At 30.7% G+C, this 22,597-nt stretch overlaps 1 protein-coding gene across 1 annotated transcript; it reads left to right on the forward strand.

Annotated features, from left to right (window-relative positions):
- The first annotated feature begins 17,083 nt into the window (after positions 1 to 17,083).
- On the forward strand, positions 17,084 to 22,302 carry LOC142234049 (brachyurin). The gene is made up of 3 exons (XM_075305120.1): positions 17,084 to 17,731; positions 17,824 to 17,999; positions 21,579 to 22,302. Exons 1-3 carry the CDS (start codon positions 17,373 to 17,375, stop codon positions 22,193 to 22,195), a joined length of 1,152 nt encoding a protein of 383 aa, XP_075161235.1. The 5' UTR covers positions 17,084 to 17,372; the 3' UTR covers positions 22,196 to 22,302.
- The last annotated feature ends 295 nt before the right edge of the window (positions 22,303 to 22,597 follow it).

Below are 22,597 nucleotides of genomic sequence, written 5' to 3' on the forward strand. Positions count from 1 at the left end.
TTATCAATCGTCCTGTGGCTGTTGGCTTTTGATACCAGTTAATTTTTATTCCATTTCTGTGCCTTAGAATTATAGTATCTAAGTATGGTAACTTGTTGTCCTCTTCTGTTTCCATCGTAAATTGAATTTGTCTATCAAAGGAGTTTAATGCTGATAAAGTGGCCTGAACGTCATTTTTATTCAAAATACAGAACAGATCATCTACATATTTTGTCAATATTTTTGGTTTAATAGTCTCAATTTTCTAAAAATTATATCAAAATTTTATTTCTAACGAAAAATTTTTCCAAATTTTATTGCTATAGAATATTTTCTCAAAATTTTATTTCTATACAAAAATTGTTCACAATTTTATTTCTATAGAAAATTTTGCCAACATTTTATTTCTATAAAAAATTTTCTCAACATTTTATTTCTAAAGAAAAATTTCTTAAAATTTTATTTCTAAAGAAAAATTTCTCAAAATTTTATTGCTATAGAAAATTTAGTCAAAATTTTATTGCTATAGAAAATTTAGTCAAAATTTTATTGCTATAGAAAATTTTGTCAAAATTTTATTTCTATAGAAAATTTAGCCAAAATTTTATTTCTATAGAAAATTTTGTCAAAATTTTATTTCTATAGAAAATTTTTTCAATATTTTATTTCTATAGAAAATTTTGTCAAAATATTATTTCTATAGAAAATTTTCTTAAAATTTTATTTCTAAAGAAAAATTTCTCAAAATTTTATTTCTATAGAAAATTTAGTCAAAATTTTATTTCTATAGAAAATTTTGTCAAAATTTTATCAACATTTTATTTCTATAGAACATTTTATTTCTATAGAAAATTTTGTCAAAATTTTATTTCTATAAAAAATTTTGTCAAAATTTAGTCAAAATTTTATTTCTATAGAAAATTTTGTCAAAAATTTATCAAAATTTTATTGCTATAGAAAATTTTATCAAAATTTTATTTCTATACAAAAAATTTTCAAAATTTTATTTCTATAGAAAATTTTGTCAACATTTTATTTCTATAAAAAATTTTCTAAACATTTTATTTCTAAAGAAGAATTTCTTAAAATTTTAATTCTAAAAAAAATTTCTCAAAATTTTATTGCTATAGAAAATTTAGTCAAAATTTTATTGCTATAGAAAATTTAGTCAAAACTTTATTGCTATAGAAAATTTAGTCAAAATTTTATTTCTATAGAAAATTTTGTCAAAATTTTATTTCTATAGAAAATTTTGTCAAAAATTTATCAAAATTTTATTTCTATAGAAAATTTTGTCAAAATTGTATTTCTATAGAAATTTTTGTCAAAATTTTATTTCTATAGAAAATTTTGTCAAAATTTTATTTCTATAGAAAATTTTGTCAAAATTTTATCAACATTTTATTTCTATAGAAAATTTTGTCAAAATTTTATTTCTATAAAAAATTTTGTCAACATTTTATCAACATTTTATTTCTATAGAAAATTTTGTCAAAAATTTATCAAAATTTTATTTCTATAGAAAATTTTGTCAAAATTTTATTTCTATAGAAAATTTTGTCAAAATTTTATTTCTATAGAAAATTTTGTCAATATTTTATTTCTATAGAATATTTTGTCAAAATTTTATTTCTATAGAAAATTTTATTTCTAAAGAAAAATTTCTCAAAATTTTATTTCTATAGAAAATTTAGTCAAAATTTTATTTCTATAGAAAATTTTGTCAAAATTTTATTTCTATAGAAAATTTTGTCAAAATTTTATCAACATTTTATTTCTATAGAACATTTTATTTCTATAGAAAATTTTGTCAAAATTTTATTTCTATAAAAAATTTTGTCAAAAATTTACCAACATTTTATTTCTATAGAAAATTTTGTCAAAAATTTATCAAAATTTTATTTCTATAGAAAATTTTGTCAAAATTGTATTTCTATAGAAAATTTTGTCAAAATTTTATTTCTATAGAAAATTTTGTCAAAATTTTATTTCTATAGAAAATTTTATTTCTCAAAATTTTATTTCTATAGAAAATTTAGTCAAAATTTTATTTCTATAGAAAATTTTGTCAAAATTTTATTTCTATAGAAAATTTTGTCAAAATTTTATCAACATTTTATTTCTATAGAACATTTTATTTCTATAGAAAATTTTGTCAAAATTTTATTTCTATAAAAAATTTTGTCAAAATTTTACCAACATTTTATTTCTATAGAAAATTTTGTCAAAAATTTATCAAAATTTTATTGCTATAGAAAATTTTCTCAAAATTTTATTTCTATACAAACAATTTTCAAAATTTTATTTCTATAGAACATTTTGTCAACATTTTATTTCTATAAAAAATTTTCTAAACATTTTATTTCTAAAGAAAAATTTCTTAAAATTTTAATTCTAAAAAAAATTCTCAAAATTTTATTGCTATAGAAAATTTAGTCAAAATTTTATTGCTATAGAAAATTTAGTCAAAATTTTATTTCTATAGAAAATTTTGTCAAAATTTTAATTCTATAGAAAATTTTGTCAAAAATTTATCAAAATTTTATTTCTATAGAAAATTTTGTCAAAATTGTATTTCTATAAAAAATTTTGTCAAAATTTTATTTCTATAGAAAATTTTGTCAAAATTTTATTTCTATAGAAAATTTTGTCAAAATTTTATCAACATTTTATTTCTATAGAAAATTTTGTCAAAATTTTATTTCTAGAAAAAATTTTGTCAAAATTTTATCAACATTTTATTTCTATAGAAAATTTTGTCAAAAATTTATCAAAATTTTATTTCTATAGAAAATTTTGTCAAAATTTTATTTCTATAGAAAATTTTTGTCAAAATTTTATCAACATTTTATTTCTATAGAAAATGTTCTCAAAATTTTATTTCTATAGAAAAATATCGATCCAGTCCAAGTAGGAGGTGACACGGGTTAATACGCCAGGCCAGTCCTTTTCGCAACCCAAGGCAATACCGAAGGAGGTAGCGCCAATGACATAGTTAACACCACCATCCTTGTATACCAATGGACCACCAGAATCACCATTGCAGGTGGACTTGCCATCTTTGCCGCTAATGCAGATCATCTTATCTGTAACCATGCCAAGGTAGTAGGTCTTGCAGCTGCTTTGCTTCAAAATTGGGACTTCGATGTAACGCAACAATGGAGAAACGGAGGTGGCAGAAAATTTTTTGTCAAAATTTTATTTCTATAGAAAATTTTGTCAAAATTTTATCAACATTTTATTTCTATAGAAAATTTTTTCAAAATTTTATTTCTATCGAAAATTTTGTCAAAAATTTATCAATATTTTATTTCTATAGAAAATTTTGTCAAAATTTTATCAACATTTTATTTCTATAGAAAATGTTCTCAAAATTTTATTTCTATAGAAAAATATATCAAAATTTTATTTCTAAAGAAAAAATTCTCCAAATTTTATTGCTATGGAAAATTTCTCAAAATTTTATTTCAATAGAAAATTTTCTCAAATATTTATTTCTATAGAAAAATTTTTCAAAATTTTATTTCTATAGAAAAATTCTTCAAAATTTTATTTCTAATTAAATTTGATAAACATTCTCTTCATCTGTTGATTAAGCTACTCTTGTAGTTTAGTCAACGCAATGGTTTTTAAGCTGAGATCAAAACAACAAATATGATTGAAGTACAAACACATAATAACAAAACAAAACGAATGAAGTAAGAGGAAGCACGCTCAAAATAAACCCAGCCAACTGCACTCAAATCGATGATTTGAAATTGGCAAAAGAAAAGAGAAATGTTTGTACAAAGATTTATTTCGGCAAAAGCCCTCTATCATAAACCTTTTTTCGGAAGGTTCAAATGTGGTTCACTTTTGGTTTGGTGAACTACCAGAATTTGTTCTGATAATTGGTTGATAGTTTTGCTGCAAGTAGAGGATGCTGATGAGGAATGTGTTAATTCCGAAACGTGCATCCATCCAACCATCTTGCAGTCTATAGGGCTATGCCCAAATAAATTTGACAAACATTATTTTCCTCTGTTGGTTAAGCTACTCTTGTAGTTTAGTCAACGCAATGGTTTTTAAGCTGAGATCAAAACAACAAATATGATTGAAGTACAAACCAACAATATTGTTATTGTTGTTGGAAAATTTTATTTCTTTAGAAAATTTTCCCAAAATTTTATTTCTAAAGAAAATTTTGTCAAAATATTATCTCTATAGAAAATTTTCTCAAAATTTTGTTTTTATAGAAAATTTTGTCAAAATTTTATTTCTATAGAAAATTTTGTCGAAATTTTATTGCTTTAGAAAATTTTGTCAAACATTGTTTCTATAGAAAATATTGTCAAAATTTGGTTTTATAGAAAAAAATTTTCAGAAATTTTAAAATTTCTGAAAATTTTATTTCTATATAAAATTTTCTCCAACTTTTATTTCAATAGAAAATTTTCCCAAAATTTTATTCCTATAGAAAATGTTCTCAAAAGTTTATTTCTATAGAAAATTTTCTCCAAATTTTATTTCTAATCAAAAACTTCTCAAAATTTTATTTTAATAGAAAATTTTCTCAATATTTTAATTCTTTAGAAAATTGTCTCAAAATTTTGTTTCTATAGAAAATTGTCTAAAAATATAATTTCTATCAAAAATGTTCTCAATCTAACATTTTGTCATAATTGCATTTTTATAGAAAGTTTTGTCAATATTTTATTTCTATAGAAATATCAAAATGTGATTTCTAAGGGAACTTTTGTCAAAATGTTAAATTTAAATTAAATTTCTCAAATTTTTCTAATTATACAATTATTTTTCGAGCTTTATGGACAGATATAGATTAAGGAACATTGTTAATAGAGCCATTGAAAAGAAAACGCCATATACAAATCTATACACGCCTGGACTGTACATGTTTCGGTTCGGGCGAATGAACCTTTCCACAGCCTTTAGTATAGATCTGGCTGGGAGAGATAACTCAATTTTGGGCCCTTTATGCTAACTCCTTATGGAGAAAACATTTGTGAAATTTCCTCTTACAAATTGAATCATCTTTTCTCCCACTGTACATCATCTTTTCATATAACTTACAAGTCCCTTAATCTTATTTTTATTTCGTTTTGTTACATAGTAATGCAACAACACGAAATTTATTTTTAGAAAGCTAATTTGTTAGAAGTCACCTAAGTGGTGAACAGTCGAACAATGCTTATTGTTTCTACAGTCAACTACAACAACATGTGACAACTTACAGAAACTGGTTTCCAGGATACAACAACAATTCTAACGAGTACATTAGTCGTGTTTTTCCTAGTTTTGCGACGGGCTCATCGTTGCTTATTATATTTCATGTTAGCCTGATACCGAAACAGGCAATTTTTATTTTTATAGAAAATTTCTCAAAATTTTATTTCTATAGAATATTTTCTCAAAAGTTTATTACTATAGGAAATTTTCTCAATTGTTTATTTCTACAGAAAATTTTTTAAATTTTTTTCTATAGAATATTTTCTCAAAATTTTATTTCTATAGAAAATTTTCTCAAATTTGTATTTCTATAGAACTTTTTCTCAAAAGTTTATCACTATAGCAAATTTTTCCAATTGTTTATTTTTAAAAAAATTTGTCAAAATTTATTTCAATTGAAAATTTTCTCAATTTTTTATTTCTATAGAAATTTTTCTCAAAATATAATTTCTATAAAAATGTTCTCAATCTCAACATTTTGTCAATATTGTATTTTTATAGAAAGTTTTGTCAAAGCGTTAATTTTATAGATAAATTTCTCACGTTTGTATTTCTAATGAAAATTTTCTCAACATATTGTATAGAACATTTCCGCAAAAGCTTATTTCTATAAGAAAGTTTCTCAAAATTTTATTTCTATAAAAAATTTTCTTAAAATTTTGTTTCTAAAGAAAATTTTCTCAAAATATAGAAAATTTTCTTAAAATTTTATTTAGAAAATTTTTTCAAAATATCATTTCTATAAAAAAAAATAAAAGTCAAAAGTCAAAAAAATTCTCAAAATTTTGTCAGAATTGTATTTTTATAGAAGGTCAAAATCTCAACAATCTTTTGGTTGGGTAAAGGGCCAAAAAAAATTGGTTGGCTTGCCCGTGTGTCCGCAACTTCAGCGTTTGCTATAATTTAGCTTTTTAATTTGTTTCTTATTAAGTTCTTAGTTATTTCCCCGATCAACTTTCTTTAGCAGGCTAGAAAATTTCGGACTTTTTTAAATTTCATTTTTTGTTTTGTTTTTAAAAGACAAGCTTTAGCAATCGTATGCACTTCATATCTACATTATCCATGTCCATGAAACATAAGGTATTTTTTAATAACCTTTGTGAATCCTTAAAAACTGCATGGTCCGCCATTTGATTTTCCGTCTGGACGAGAAATAAAATTTTAAAAATTTATAAAATTGAATCATTTCTTCCACATTATTTGTATTATAGAAAAAAGTGCTGCGAATGAAATAACCCAGTAGAAGTGGGAACAATTATGAGTGAATATGGAATTAGCCAGAAAATTCAAAAAAAAAATTGATTTTGCCTTGTCAAATGGTCAACGTTTATTACAAAAAGTCTATGCTTTTCTTGCAAACAAACTTTCTTTACAGCCAAAAGCAAATACTAAAGGATATTTGTTTATCAAAAATTTTGTTAATTCACATCAAGCATCAACACATTGGAAATGTTTAATATCGAGTGAAAGAAATGGATACATCTGACCCAAAATCCAACTATTACGCATTCAGTAATTTACTACAATTTCTCAGGTGTAACTGATACAAGAAATAACATTCATCCATATGCATGAATCTATAAAGAGGCCTATCAACATCGAAGTGCATAAAATTGTAAGGAAACAAATACAAAAAAAATTAAAACAAAAAAATATTCAATATCTTCCTCTATGACGTCTGCCATGAAAGGCACGCTATCATATCTTGTATTATAGGCAACGACATCATACACATAATTCGTGTGAGAAGTTATATGTTATTGAAGGGTGATCTTGGTTTGAAGACAGGGGCTAAAACTTCACAAATTTATAAATGCATTAGATTTTATTATATGCATTTTTTATGAATTTCATTTCTTTACTTTTAGCTCACAAAAGTGGGTATGTACATATACGAAAACAAATGTTACTAAAAAGTATTATCGATTTATTTATAAACATAGTCTCAATGACCTAATAATTTTCAACTCGTCTTATTCGAGTAATATAAAACAAGTATATACGGCCGTAAGTTCGGCCAGGCCGAAGCTTATGTACCCTCCACCATGGATTGCTTAGAAACTTCTACTGAAGACTGTCATCCACAATCGAATTACTTGGGTTGCGTAACACTTGCCTATGGCAAGGTATCTTAAAACTTCCTAACACCGTAATATATACCACATAGTCCATACCTGGTATATATTAAACTAAAAAAGGCCGATTAAATACGTATATAATTAAGTTTACAGTTTCTATAGAAATAAAGTTTTGACAAAATAAAATTTTGAAAACATTTTCTATAGAAATAAAATTTGGAAAAAATTTTCTATAGAAATAAAATTTTTACAAAATTTTCTATAGAAATAAAATTTTGACAAAATTTTCTATAGAAATAAAATTTTGACAAAATTTTCTATAGAAATCAAAATTTAATAACATTTTGACAATGTTTTCTATAAAAATAAAATTTTGGTAGATTATTTTTGGCTCGCGTGGCAACCAAGATTATAAACCGATATGGACCAATTTTTGTGTGATTGGGGATCGGCTATATATAACTATAGACCGATATGGACCAATTATGGCATGGTTATAAGCGGCCTTAATCACGGCCTAACACCACGTTGCAAATTTAAACCGGATCGGATGAATTTTGCTCCTCTAAGAGGCTCCGGAGATCAAATCTGGGATCGGCTTATATGGGGGCAATATATAATTATGGACCGATATGGACCACTTTTGGCATGTTTGTTAGAGACAATATACTAACACCAAGTAACAAATTTCAATCGGATCGGATGATTTTAGCTTCTCTAAGAGGCTCCGGGTCAAATCAGGTCAAATCTGGGGATCGGTTTATATGGGGGCTATATATAATTATGGGCCGATGTGGACCAATTTTTGCATGGTCATTAGAGAACATATACAAACACCATGTATCAAATTTCAGCCGGATCGGATGAAATTTGGTTTCTTAAAGGCTCCGCAAGCCAAATCGGGGGATCGGTTTATATGGGGGCTATATGTAATTATGGACCGATATGGACAAATTTTTGCATGGTTGTTAGAGACCATATACTAACACCATGTACCAAATTTCAGCCGGATCGGATGAAATTTGCTTCTTTTAGAGCAATCGCAAGCCAAATTTGGGGGTCCGTTTATATGGGGGCTATACGTAAAAGTTGACCGATGTGGACCAATTTTTGCATGTTTGTTAGAGACCATGTACTAACATCATGTACCAAATTTCAGCCGGATCGGGTGAAATTTGCTTCTCTTAGAGGCCTCGCAAGCCAAATCGATGTCGACCAATTTTTTCATAGATGATAGAGACCATATATTAACACCATGTACCAAATTTCAGCGGGATCGGATGAAATTTGCTTCTCTTAGAGGATCGGTAAGCCAAATTTGGGGGTCGGTTTATATGGGGGCTAAACGTAAAAGTGGACCGATATGGCCCATTTGCAATACCATCCGACCTACATCAATAAAAACTACTTGTGCCAAGTTTCAAGTCAATAGCTTGTTTCGTTCGGAAGTTAGCGTGATTTCAACAAACGGACGGACGGACGGACATGCTCAGATCGACTCAGAATTTCACCACGACCCAGAATATATATACTTTATGGGGTCTTAGAGCAATATTTCGATGTGTTACAAACGGAATGACAAAGTTAATATACCCCCATCCTATGGTGGAGGGTATAAAAAAGAAAAACAAAAAAAAAATATGTAGGGATAAATCACGAGAATAGAATGGAAGTGGAAAGGTACGAAATGATCATACAATTTAAGAATGGCTGAGATATGGGCAAAGAAGAATCGTCTAAGGGTAAATCCTTCAAAGACAGAACTTGTTATGTATTGCAAAGAAAGCTAACTTTCAAGGGAAAAATTGTGCATTGGCTGAATGTGGTTAGACCCAATTTGAAAAACTTTTTCTCTCAAATCAACTGGCATAGGTTCATGATAGGCATAGGAATGTTTGTGAAACAACTTCCAAATTTTTATGCTGGGATGATTTGTGGTCTATGGCCGGCACTTCAGCATTCGACAAGTTTAGTTAAAGTTCAGCGAATGGCGTATTCTTATCACTGTTGCCACCATAAGCGTAGGAAGGCCTCTGGGGAGGGGGCTTAGACCCCCCCCCCCCACAGAAAAAATGTAGCCCCCCCCCAGAATTTGAAAACCTATTTACGATTTTACATTTTTATAAAAATTAAAAATTAAAGTATATACAACCACACAAAGTTCCGCTAAAGACTTTCATGCACAATCGAATTACTTGGGTTGTGGTAGCAGTTGCCGATGGCAATGTTTGAAGTCTGATATTTATGAAATAGAGCTGTGATTGAACTTATGGTTTAGTTGAATAACCAACAGCCTGTTTCTGTATGTCGAACGAGTTCAATCGATCGAGTGAAATGCATAGAAACAGCTGTTTTTTGGTTACAAATTCAGCTGTTTGTTTCCATTTTAGTCGATCGACAGAGCTCATTCGACATACAGAAACAGGCTGTAAAGCTCCTTTATTATATTGTTTAGTCTGGTTTAGTCATCTTAATTAAAAAATAGTAATTGGTATTAAAACTATTCTTTCATAAATTAATATCTTAATAATGCTGCAAAAAAACGTCGCCAAAAAAGAAGTGAAAATGTTCTTTTTGGGTCCGGAAGTGGTGCAAAATTGGCGGAGAAGCGATGAATGTTATAGAAACTCGTCATAGAACGAATGTCCACCGTTTCAACAGCCGTTGCAATAAATTTGCATCACTTCTTACGGTGTGATCCGAATTCAGAGTTTTGAATGTGAATTAAAAAATTGTGTGATATTTTCCCAAATAAATAATTTTTATTTATTCGTTTTTTATTTGATTTTTGGTCGACCTTTTGTTAGAATTATATAAATATTTATAAAGACCTCGAGCTTCAAGAAACATTAATTTATAGTAATTTTTATATTTTTTTATGATTTTTAATGCATTCTAACGCTTGTTTGAATATTTTCAAAAATTATCGATTTTTCTATAATGGATTTAGCATTTTTGTGGCAAAATTTGAATAATTTTTACCTTTTTATTTATTCTTACTCTTTTTATACCCTCCATCATAGGATGGGGGTATATTAACTTTGTCATTCCGTTTGTAACACATCGAAATATTGCTCTAAGACCCCATAAAGTATATATATTCTGGGTCGTGGTGAAATTCTGAGTCGATCTAAGCATGTCCGTCCGTCTGTTGAAATCACGCTAACTTCCGAACGAAATAAGCTATCGACTTGAAACTTGGCACAAGTAATTGTTATCGATGTAGGTCGGATGGTATTGAAAATAGGCCATATCGGTCCACTTTTGCGTATAGCCCCCATATAAAGGGACCCTCAGATTTGGCTTGTGGAGCCTCTAACAGAAGCATATTTCATCCGATCCGGCTGAAATTTGGTATATGGTGTTGGTATATGGTCTCTAACAACCATGCAAAAATTGGTCCACATCGGTTCATAATTATGTATAGCCCCCATATAAACCGATCCCCAGATTTGGCTTGCGGAGCCTAAAAGAGAAGCAAATTTCATCCGATCCGGCTGAAATTTGGTACATGGTGTTGGTATATGGTCTCTAACAACCGTGCAAAAATTGGTCCATATCGGTCCTTAATTATATATAGCCCCCATATAAACCGATCCCCAGATTTGGCTTGTGGAGCCTCTAAAAGAAGCAAATTTCATCCGATCCGGCTGAAATTTGATACATGATGTTGGTATATGGTCTCTAACAACCATGCAAAAATTGGTCCACATCGGTCCATAATTATATATAGCCCCCATATAAACCGATCCCCCGATTTGGCTTGCGGAGCCTCAAAGAGAAGCAAATTTCATCCGATCCGGCTGAAATTTGGTACATGATATTGGTATATGGTCTCTAACAACCATGCAAAAATTGGTCCATATCGGTCCACTTTTACGTATAGCCCCCATATAAACGGACCCCCAAATTTGACTTGCGATTGCTCTAAGAGAAGCAAATTTCATCCGATCCGGCTGGAATTTGGTACATGGTGTTAGTATATGGTCTCTAACAACCATGGAAAAATTGGTAGACATCGGCTCATAATTATATTTAGCCCCATATAAACCGATCCCCCGATTTGGCTTGCGGAGCATCTAAGAGAAGCAAATTTCATCCGATCCGGCTGAAATTTGGTACGTGGTGTTGGTACTTGTTCTCTAATGACCATGCAAAAATTGGTCCACATCGGTCCATAATTATATATAGCCCCCATATAAACCGATCCCCAGATTTGACCTCCGGAACCTCTTAGAGGAGCAAAATTCATCCGATACGGTTGAAATTTGGTACGTGGTGTTAGTATATGGTCTCTAATAACCATGCAAGAATTGGTCCATATCGGTCCGTAATTATATATAGCCCCCATATAAATCGATCCCCAGATTTGTCCTCCGGAACCTCTTGGAGGAGCAAAATTCATCCGATCCTGTTGAAATCTGGAACATGGTGTTAGAATGTGGTCTCTAACAAACACGCACGAATTGGTCCATATCGGTCCATAATAATATATAGCCCCCATATAAACCGTTCCCCAGATTTGATCTCCGGAGTCTCTTGGAGGAGCAAATTCATCCGATCCGGTTGAAATTTGCAACGTGGTGTTAGTATAAGGCCTCTAATAACCATGCCAAAAGTGGTCCATATCGGTCTATAGTTATATATAGCCGATCCCCAATCACACAAAAATTGGTCCATATCGGTTCATAATCATGGTTGCCACTCGAGCTAAAAATAATCTACCAAAATTTTATTTTTATAGAAAACATTGTCAAAATGTTATTTCTGTAGAAAATTTTGTCAAAATTTTACTTCTATAGAAAATTTTGTCAAAATTTTATTTCTATAGAAAATTTTGTCAAAATTTTATTTCTATAGAAAATTTTGTCAAAATTTTATTTCTATAGAAAAAATTTTCCAAATTTTATTTCTATAGAAATTTTTTTCCAAATTTTACTTCTATAGAAAATGTTGTCAAAATTTTATTTTGTCAAAATTTTATTTCTATAGAAACTTTAAACTTATTGGTACGTATTTGATAGGCCTTTTTTAGTTTAATATATACCACGTATGGACTATGTGGTATATATTACGGTGTTAGGAAGTTTTAAGATACCTTGCCATCGGCAAGTGTTACCGCTACCCAAATAATTCGTGGATTGTGGATGACATTCTGCAGTAGAAATTTCTACGCAATTCATGGTGGAGGGTACATAAGCTTCGGCCTGGCCGAACTTACGGCCGTATATACTTGTTTTAAACTATTTGAACTACTTTAAGTTGCTTTATTATATATTATTTTGATGTCTATTTTTTATTCTTTTTTATGAAATAAAACAATAATTGAACCTATAAGTTCAGTCTATAAATTTTTAGCTAGGGGGGCTATAGCCCCCCCTAGGAAAATTGTCTAGCTACGCTAATGGTTGCCACTCGAGCCAAAAATAATCTGGCAAAATTTAGAGAAAATTCTACAAAAAAACTACCGAACAAACAGAAAATTTTGTCAAAATTTTATTTTTATAGAAAATTTTGTCAAAATTTTATTTCTATAGAAAATTTTGTCAAATTTTTTTTTTCTATAGAAAATTTGTCAAGATTTTATTTCTATAGAAAATTTTGTCAAAATTTTATTTCTATAGAAAATAGAAAATTTTGCCAAAATTTTATTTCTATAGAAAATTTTGTCAGTTTTATTTCTATAGAAAATTTAGAAACAATAACATATTCCCTTAATGTCATGATGCATATATTGGCTTAAGACTAGATTTTTTCTAGCTCTTGTCCCTGAATAAAGACGATTTCGTCCCCAAAACTCTCAAATTTCATGGAAAAATAAACAAACAATTGTACTCATTAACATATAAGTTTCTTTTGTTTTTTTGAAAGTCTTTAATTAATTTATAATATATACAAATTTTTTTCCGCCTCTGCGGCTTATAGGCTTTTGTAGAGACTTATTGGCAACAAAAAAACTATTTCTATATTTACCCCCATTTTCATGAAGCTCCGTTAGTGCTGCATTAGCTAACTAATTTTTACACCGATCTATGGACAGATCTGTCATCTTGCCTATACATTTTATATGCCAGTTAGGAGCTTAACTGCTAGAAATTTTTCAGTTAAAGTTAACTGGAGAAAAGATCTTTGCAATTTACTTTCTGTTAACAGACAGTTAAAGCCTAACGGAGCTACATGAAAATGGCCGTTAGAAAAGTACGTTAATCTTACAAACTATGTTGTGATTATGTACAAAAATCGAATTTATTATTTTTAAATCTTAACTTAAATCTTAAGTTTACGAACTAGAATGCGGTGTAAAAAAACTTTGCGCCAAGTTTTATTATTCAAGGCACCAATTCAGAAGATTTGCTATTTATAAATATAATAAAAAAAATATTAATATAAACCATATTTAATCTAAACTTAATTTTTTCCAGTTTCTCTATGATACGGAACCATTCGGTAGACTATCCTCCGGTTAAAAATTAATCGGAGGATGAGAAACTGGCCATTAAAGTTTTTTTATACCCTCCACCATAGGATGGGGGGTATATTAACTTTGTCATTCCGTCTGTAACACATCGAAATATTGCTCTATGACCCCATAAAGTATATATATTCTGGGTCGTGGTGAAATTCTGAGTCGATCTGAGCATGTCCGTCCGTCCGTCCGTCTGTTGAAATCACGCTAACTTCCGAACGAAACAAGCTTTCGACTTGAAACTTGGCACAAGTAGTTGTTATTGATGTAGGTCGGATGGTATTGCAAATGGGCCATATCGGTCCACTTTTACGTTTAGCCCCCATATAAACGGACCCCCAAATTTGGCTTACCGATCCTTTAAGAGAAGCAAATTTCATCCGATCCCGCTGACATTTTGTACATGGTGTTAATATATGGTCTCTATCAACTATGAAAAAATTGGTCGACATCGGTCCATAATTATATATAGCCCCCATATAAACCGATCCCCCGATTTGGCTTGCGAGGCCTCTAAGAGAAGCAAATTTCACCCGATCCGGCTGAAATTTGGTACATGGTGTTAGTATATGGTCTCTAACAAACATGCAAAAATTGGTCCACATCGGTCCATAATTATATATAGCCCCCATATAAACCGACCCCCTGATTTGGCTTGCGAGGCCTCTAAGAGAAGCAAATTTCATTCGATCCGGCTGAAATTTGGTACATGGTGTTAGAATATGTTCTCTAACAACCATGCAAAAATTGGTCCACATCGGTCCATAAATTTATATTGCCCCCATATAAACCGATCACCAGATTTGATCTCCGGAGCCTCTTGGAAGACCAAAATTCATCCGATTCACTTGAAATTTTGTACGTGGTGTTAATATATGGCCTCAAACCGATCCCCAGATTTGACCTCCGGTGCCTTTTGGAGAAGCAAAATTCATCCGATCTGGTTAAAATTTGGTACGTGGTGGTAGTATATGATATTTAACAACCATGCCAAAAGCGATCCATATCAGTCCATAATCATATATAGCCCCATATCAACCGATCCCGAGATTTGGTTTTGGAGGAGCAAATTTCATCCGAGTGAGTTGAAATTTGGTACATTGTGCTAGTATATGGTCGTTAACAACCATACCTAACTAGGTCCATATCGGTCTATAGTTATATATATCCCTCAGATAAATCGATTTCCAATCCCACAAAAATTGGTCCATATCAAGTTCATAATTGTATATAGCCCCCATATAAGCGACCCCCATATTTCAATTCTGGCTCTCTACGTACCGTGCAAAAAGTCCATATCGATTCGTAATTATTTGTAGACTTAACTATACATAACTTTTTTGTCTAATATATACCACGTATGGACTAACTCACAATTTAGAAAACGATGTTAAAATGTTTAAAAATACCACAACCCAAGTATTTCGATTGTGGATGGCAGTCTTTCGTAGAAGTTTCTACGCAATCCATGGTGGAGGGTACATAAGATTCGGCCTGGCGGAACTTACGGCCTTGTTTTTTTTTTTTTTGTAGTTAAGAAAAGATTTTTTGTTTTAATTTTTAAATTGTCATGTCATGGCTTTGTTAACAAAGAAAAGAAAGATAATGAAAATTCGATAAATAACATTTCTATCGTAATTTTAATTTTAAAGAGCCTAGATTTAAAGCTATTTTTGTTTTTAATTTTAAAGAATCTACATCTTTGGATGGAATCACTAACAAAATCAAAAGTCTACTTTTTGATTCTTATTATGATCTCTACGTTGTCCCATTATCCTCAACCGCCAATCTTTTGACCTTAAGTGTTTTGTTTGATCCCACAATTTAATTTTCATAACTGACCCTAGATTTAGATTTATTTAATAAACGACCAATACCAAAATTATATGTATTGTCAGAAACTAAATCTCTGCAGTCATGGTTAGGTTAAGTTAAAGTGACAGCCCGATTAAGTTTCATTGGTCACCGCAGACATCATCATTTCACTTATTTGACTCTTATCCGATCCACGTGTATAACAATTATACTTTATAATAATTATCTTTTCTGATATCTTACAGAATCTCACAATTGTATCGTTGGTCGTTTTATACAGATGTAGAAAAACAAAAGACATAAGACACAAACTCTCTTTATATAAACAGAGATTGTGTCTTAAGTCTTTTGTATTGCTTGGTTTTTTTTCTCTGTTCAAATAAACAAAGTTTGTGTCTTAAGTCTTTTCTTTTTTACTACATCTGTATAAAAAACTACCAACGTTACAATTGTACGTATTGTGACCAGCAGCCATCCCCTATCTCTACTATAGATGCCAGATTATTCGTTCGATCGTCCCTTTTTCGACCCATCTGTCGGTTGTGGGATTTCTATTTCCCAGAATTGGTTTTCGACTGTCAAGGATTACTATTACTTCTTGATGGTTTTGGTCTGTATCTCCATAGGTTTTACGTTACATTCATTTTGTGTGTGTGTGTGTTTTTTTATAAAGAAAGCAATCTAGCCCAAGTTTGTGCCTTAAGTCTTTTGTTTTGTTTGCAAAATTTAATTTCTATAACTAACGACAGTCTGAGCTTTCTATAGAAAAACTACAAACACCACAATTGTATTAGAGTATTAGAGCCATTTCAATGAAATTTTAATTTAAATTAACAAAAAGAATTCAAACCAAAATGTGATTGTAATGTGAGGCAATATACCACATTAAATGATAGGGTGATAAAATGATGATAATTGCTCTTTGTAAACGACCAATTAAAATCTTTGAAATTATTGTTGTTGTTTATTTTTTTTCTCATGCAAGGGTGTTGTTGTTGTATGAAAATGGTGGTGAGAAAAAACTGTGTATATTTTCTCACAATTACTCAATGGGGCCAGTTACACGCAAATTTATAACGCTTGACGAGTGTCGGTGTGCAGACATTGGCGCTTTTGACCATCTGCTCTCACCTTTCTCGTCCACACCACATACTAAAGGCGAGGCTCGAGCGCGCTCAGATTATGTATGAATGGAGCATTTGTGGCATGCAAACATACAGACCCAGTGGCTACTTCTAATTACCACTGAAACACTTTTGTCTTGACTACTTGTAGATTGTTATTGAATGGATGAATGAATTGCGGCAAGCTAATGATGATGCAACTTGTCGTATGAATAGTATCGCCAAATGAAATGGAAAAGCCGCATAGGCGCAGAGCCAACTATAAAATAATTATGAATGTAATGAACAGGGTGGTCACGGGGTGTGTTGCGACTCGGACACCAGAAAATAATCATGGATTTTTTTTATAAAAATGAAAACGGTAACATGCAACGGCTTTAGTCTTCGGACAACAATAAACGCGCACGTGCCAAGAAATTATTAAGTTATTGGACAAAAGTGATTTACAAAAAAAGGAAAAAAACAACTCAATCCATGGAATTGTAAACTAATTACATAAAAAAATAATAAAGAGCAAAATAATAGATGAGAAATTTAAATGCAAATTGAAAGGAAGAAAATCCAAACGGACATTGGTATATGATGGGACGTCTCTTCTAAGTGAATTCATTCAGAAATCAAGTGTATAGTGTTTCTCACAATATAATTTGTAAAATATCCTGAAACCTGTTCCTTGGATTTGCCATGCTCAAGTGCAATTGGATAATTTATTATTGTACAGCATTAAGCCTATCCTATGCCATTGAATGGAATAAAGTTAAGCCCATGTATTTGGTTTCAATGCATCCCGTACCAAAAAGGCTTATGAAACAACTAAATATGACCGATGAGCCGTTAGTGTTAAATTTGGAAGCAGAACCCATGGGTGATAATGAGATTACCAAAGAAGCTATGAATAGAATTTTCGGTGGCAATGAAGCCAATCAAGAAAGTTTTCCCTATCAAATTGGTCTTTTGCTGCAACGTCCAAAGGGCCTCTATTGGTGTGGTGGTTCATTGATATCACATGAATATGTTCTAACAGCTGCTCATTGTGTGGATATGTAGGTTTTTTGTTCCTTATTTGTTTTGGGATATACATTTTCCAAAATAATGGATATCATTCTTTTTACTTTATGTGATCAAAAAACCAAAGGGCTTCACGTGCCTTGGTCTTTATTGGAGCTCACGATATTAAAAATCCCCAAGAAAAAGGTCAAATTCGCTTAATGGTTCATCGTAGGGATTTTATAATTTTTCCCACATGGAATCCAAGAAGACTTAAAGATGATATTGCCATTGTACAGCTTCCAAAACCGATCAATTACAATGGTAAGTTATATGCAAAAGAAAAAGCAAAACATGATGCTTTTATACTGCACAGAAAAAAAAATTCACGAAAAATTTTTATGATTAGACTTTAATGAGTTTTAAAAAAATATTCAATTAAAAAGTTTAATGGATTCAACAAATTTTTTAATTGAAACAAAAATCAATCACAAAAATTAATAGTGTCAATTAATTTTTTAATTAACTTTCAAATAATTTTTGAATTGATACCGTCATTTCCGTGATTGTAGACATTTCAATTTAAAAAAAATGAATTGGATCAATTAATTTCGTGATTGAATAAGAAACAAAATTGTTGTGTGTGAAGAAATATTTGTCTGTCAAAAGCTTTAATGCTGTCCTTATGGACATTTTCCCGATAATATTAGGTTTTTTTGACCCCAGGGTAGATGAGTACGAGCGGGGAGTGACCACCGGCAGTTACGGCGGCGCTTGAGTTCTAGTGACCAATCAAAGGTGTAAATTTTCATCGGAGCTCTTTGGCATGTACCCCAACCATTTTGTTTTTGTTCAAGTGAACAACTCCTTAACTCTTTTCGTTCTAACTTTTTTGTCACCGTTAAGTCCTTGCAATTTGTGTGGCGTGGATTTCGATCAAATCTTGTCTTCACTTATCGGATTATTTCTGAATTTGTTACCATTTTTTTCGTCCACTAGATGGATGCGATGCAAAACTGCCAGTATCACGCTAACGAGCAAGGGTACGGAAAAAAATGTATTCACATTAAAATGCTGGAGGTTTCAATACCCAAATAAATTTATCAGTAGGGACAGCAAAACGGTCTGCTAAAACAGCAAAAAGTCTACTAAAAAAGCATTCACTGTTTGCTGAAATAGCAAACATTGTCTGCAATTTTTTTTAGCTCATGTTTTAGTTTGACTGAAACAACTAAAAATGTTAACATAAGAGCTATCCTAACACAATTAAAACAATATTTTATGAATATCTATAATATTTGCCCAAAAATCTGAATATTTAACATATTGAGGAATAACAGCAAATAAAATGTTTGCTGATTGTATCTAGGAGCTTGTAAGTATATTACAATGGAAATATGTTTAAATATGCTTTGGGGACAAAATTTATAAACTAAAAATTTTACAATTAGTTGTTCGACAGCTGTTTTTAGCAGACTTTTTCTATGAGGATAATGTTTGTTATACCCTCCACCATAGGGTATATTAACTTTGTCATTCCGTTTGTAACACATCGAAATATTGCTCTAAGACCCCATAAAGTATATATATTCTGGGTCGTGGTGAAGATCTGAGTCAATCTGAGCATGTCCGTCCGTCTGTTGAAATCACGCTAACTTCCGAACGAAACAAGCTATCGACTTGAAACTTGGCACAAGTAGTTGTTATTGATGTAGGTCAGATGGTATTGCAAATGGGTCATATCGGTCCACTTTTACGTATAGCCCCCATATAAACGGACCCCCAAATTTGGCTTGCGATTGCTCTAAGGTGTTAGTATATGGTCTCTAACAACCTTGCAAAAATTGGTCCACATCGGTCCATAATTACATATAGCCCCCCATATAAACCGATCCCCCGATTTGGCTTACGGAGCCTCTAAGAGAAGCAAATTACATACAGCCCCCATATAAACTGATCCACCGATTTGGCTTGCGGAGCCTCTAAGAGAAGCAAATTTCATCCGATCCGGCTCAAAGTTGCTACATGGTGTTAGTATATGGTATCTAACTAGCATGCAAAAATTGGTCCACATCGGTACATAATTATATATAGCCCCCATATAAACCGATGCCCAGATTTGACCTCCGGAGCCTCTTGGAGGAGCAAAATTCATCCGATCCGGTTGAAATTTGGTATGTGGTCTTAGTATATGGTCGATAACAACCATGCAAAAATTGGTCCATATCGGTCCATAATTATATATAGCCCCCATATAATCCGATCCCCAGATTTAACCTCCGGAGCTTCTTAGAGGAGCAAAATTCATCCGATCCGGTTGAAATTTGGTATGTGGTCTTAGTATATGGTCGATAACAACCATGCAAAAATTGGTCCATATCGGTCCATAAATATATATCGCCCCCCATATAAACCGATGCCCAGATTTGACCTCCGGAGCCTCTTGGAGGAGCAAAATTCATCCGATCCGGTTGAAATTTTGTATGTGGTCTTAGTATATGGTATCTAACAACCATGCAAAAATTGGTCTATATCGGTCCCTAATTATATATAGCCCCCATATAAATCGATTCCCATATTTGACCTCCGGAACCTCTTGGAGGAGCAAAATTCATCCGATTCGGTTGAAATTTCGCTACTATATAGCCGCTAACAGCCATGCAAAAATTGGTCCATATCGGTCCATAGTTATATATAGTCAATGGCCAATCACACAAAAATTGGTCCATATCGCCAAAAATAATCTACCAAAATTTTGTCAAAATTTTATTACTATAGAAAGTTTTGTCAAATTTTTATTTCTGTAGAAAATTTTGTCAAATTTTTATTTCTATAGAAAATTTTCTCAACATTTTATTTCTATAGAAAGTTTTGTCAAAATTCTATTTCTATAGAAAATAATGTCAAAATTTTATTTCTGTAGAAAACTATGTCAACATTTTATTTCTATAGAAAACTATGTCAACATTTTATTTCTATAGAAAACTATGTCAACATTTTATTTCTATAGAAAATTTTGTCGAACTGAATTATATATGTCTTTAATCGGCCTTTTTTGTTTAATATATCCCCCGTATGGACTAACTTACAATTTAGAAGACGGCGTTAAGGATTTTTTAAGATACCTTGCCATCGGCAAGAGTTACCGCAACCCAAGTAATTCGATTGTGGTAGAAGTTTCTACGCAATCCATGATGGAGGGTACATAAGATTCGGCCTGGCCGAACTACTTTCATTTAAAAATTTTTAATAAAAAATGTTAGCCTTTGATAAAAATATTTGAAAGCGTGTTGAATCACAGAAAAAAAATCACCAAAATAGTCCCAATTAAAAAGTTGATTGAAGCTGAAAACTTTTTCAATTAAAAAATTAATCGATACTATTAATCTTTCAATCAAACTACAAACATTAAATCAATTAAGTCAATTAAAAAATTAATTGATACAATTAACTTTTTAATCAAACTCGGAAGAATAAGACAGTTAAAAAATTATGGATATATTTTTTAAATTCTTAAACAAAATTTTTTTGAAACTATAAATTTTTGAATCAAACTTAAAAGGATTGAAAATAGTTAAAGAAAGTGATTGAAATATAGTATAGCGATTACAAATAGTTTCGTTTTTTTATTAAAAAACTAATTGAAATTTGCTAATGAAATCAATTAATTTTTTAATCAAGTATTTTTTTGATGCTTAATTAAAAATGTGATTGATACTATCATTTTCGTGATTGAAGACATTTCAATTAAAAAATTAATTGGATCAATTAATTTTGAATCCGAAAAACTTTTTTTTTGTGAACATAAGCATTTCTCCAGTGCTAATAATTTTTTTATAATTCTTAGTTTTTGTTTTTCGTCCCACATAATAACAATTAATACTTGTTTCCTATTTGATTTAGAAAGAATACAACCAATTCAATTGCCAAAACGTGACTATGAATATCGAACATTTGAGGACAAGCTAGGCGTTGCTTCTGGCTGGGGACGTTATGCAACTGGTGTACATGCCATCAGCAATGTTTTACGTTATGTACAACTTCGAATTATCGATGGAAATATGTGCAAATATAATTTTCCCCAATCATATCGTTCCACTAATATTTGCACTAGTGGACGTTATCAAAAATCCACATGCAATGGAGATTCCGGAGGACCTTTGGTTCTACAACGACGTAAATCTAGAAAACGAGTCCTGATTGGCATAACATCTTTTGGTAGCATATTTGGTTGTGATCGTGGTTATCCTGCAGCATTCACCAAAGTAGCTTCATATTTGGATTGGATCAATCATGTAACGGGTATAGATCCCAGTGATGATGTTTCCAAAGTAATTAATTTTCATAAATTCATGAAAGATTATCACAATCATCATAAAGAAAAATATCACATGCATAAAAAACCCACCAAACTTTTACCACCGGAAGTTACCGAAGGCGATGAAGAAGAAATTGGCGTAATTAATACAGCAATAAGAAAATATCCAGATGCTGAATTATTTAATATGCATTTCCTTTAAATTACCAAAAACAAAAAAATACTCCAAATTTATTATATAATGTCATGATTGTAATTTTGTGAGACCAATATTAAAATAAAGTAAGTAGTTTTAAGTTTAACCGCCTATCGCCATGGTTATGTCAAAAGATTACTTTTAATAATCGCAAAGTTGAAAAGAAGACAATTTCAAATTTAGAAAAAAAAAATGTTACACTCAGAAAATGTTGTTATTCATAACAAAAGGAATGTTTGCTAAAACAACAGTTTTTGTTTGCTGAAAAAGAAAAACGTGTAGGTTAAACGAACCTTGGCGTGGAACAACTTCTTAATAGTGACAGCGCTATTCCGACGAATTTTGGCTATAGTATACAACTGATTTTGACGTGTTGGGGATTCTCACAAGTGCCGTCAAATTCAAAAA

The sequence above is a fragment of the Haematobia irritans genome, chromosome 4 (genome assembly GCF_050003625.1).
Source record: "Haematobia irritans isolate KBUSLIRL chromosome 4, ASM5000362v1, whole genome shotgun sequence".
In the NCBI taxonomy this organism is placed as follows: Eukaryota; Metazoa; Arthropoda; class Insecta; order Diptera; family Muscidae; genus Haematobia; species Haematobia irritans.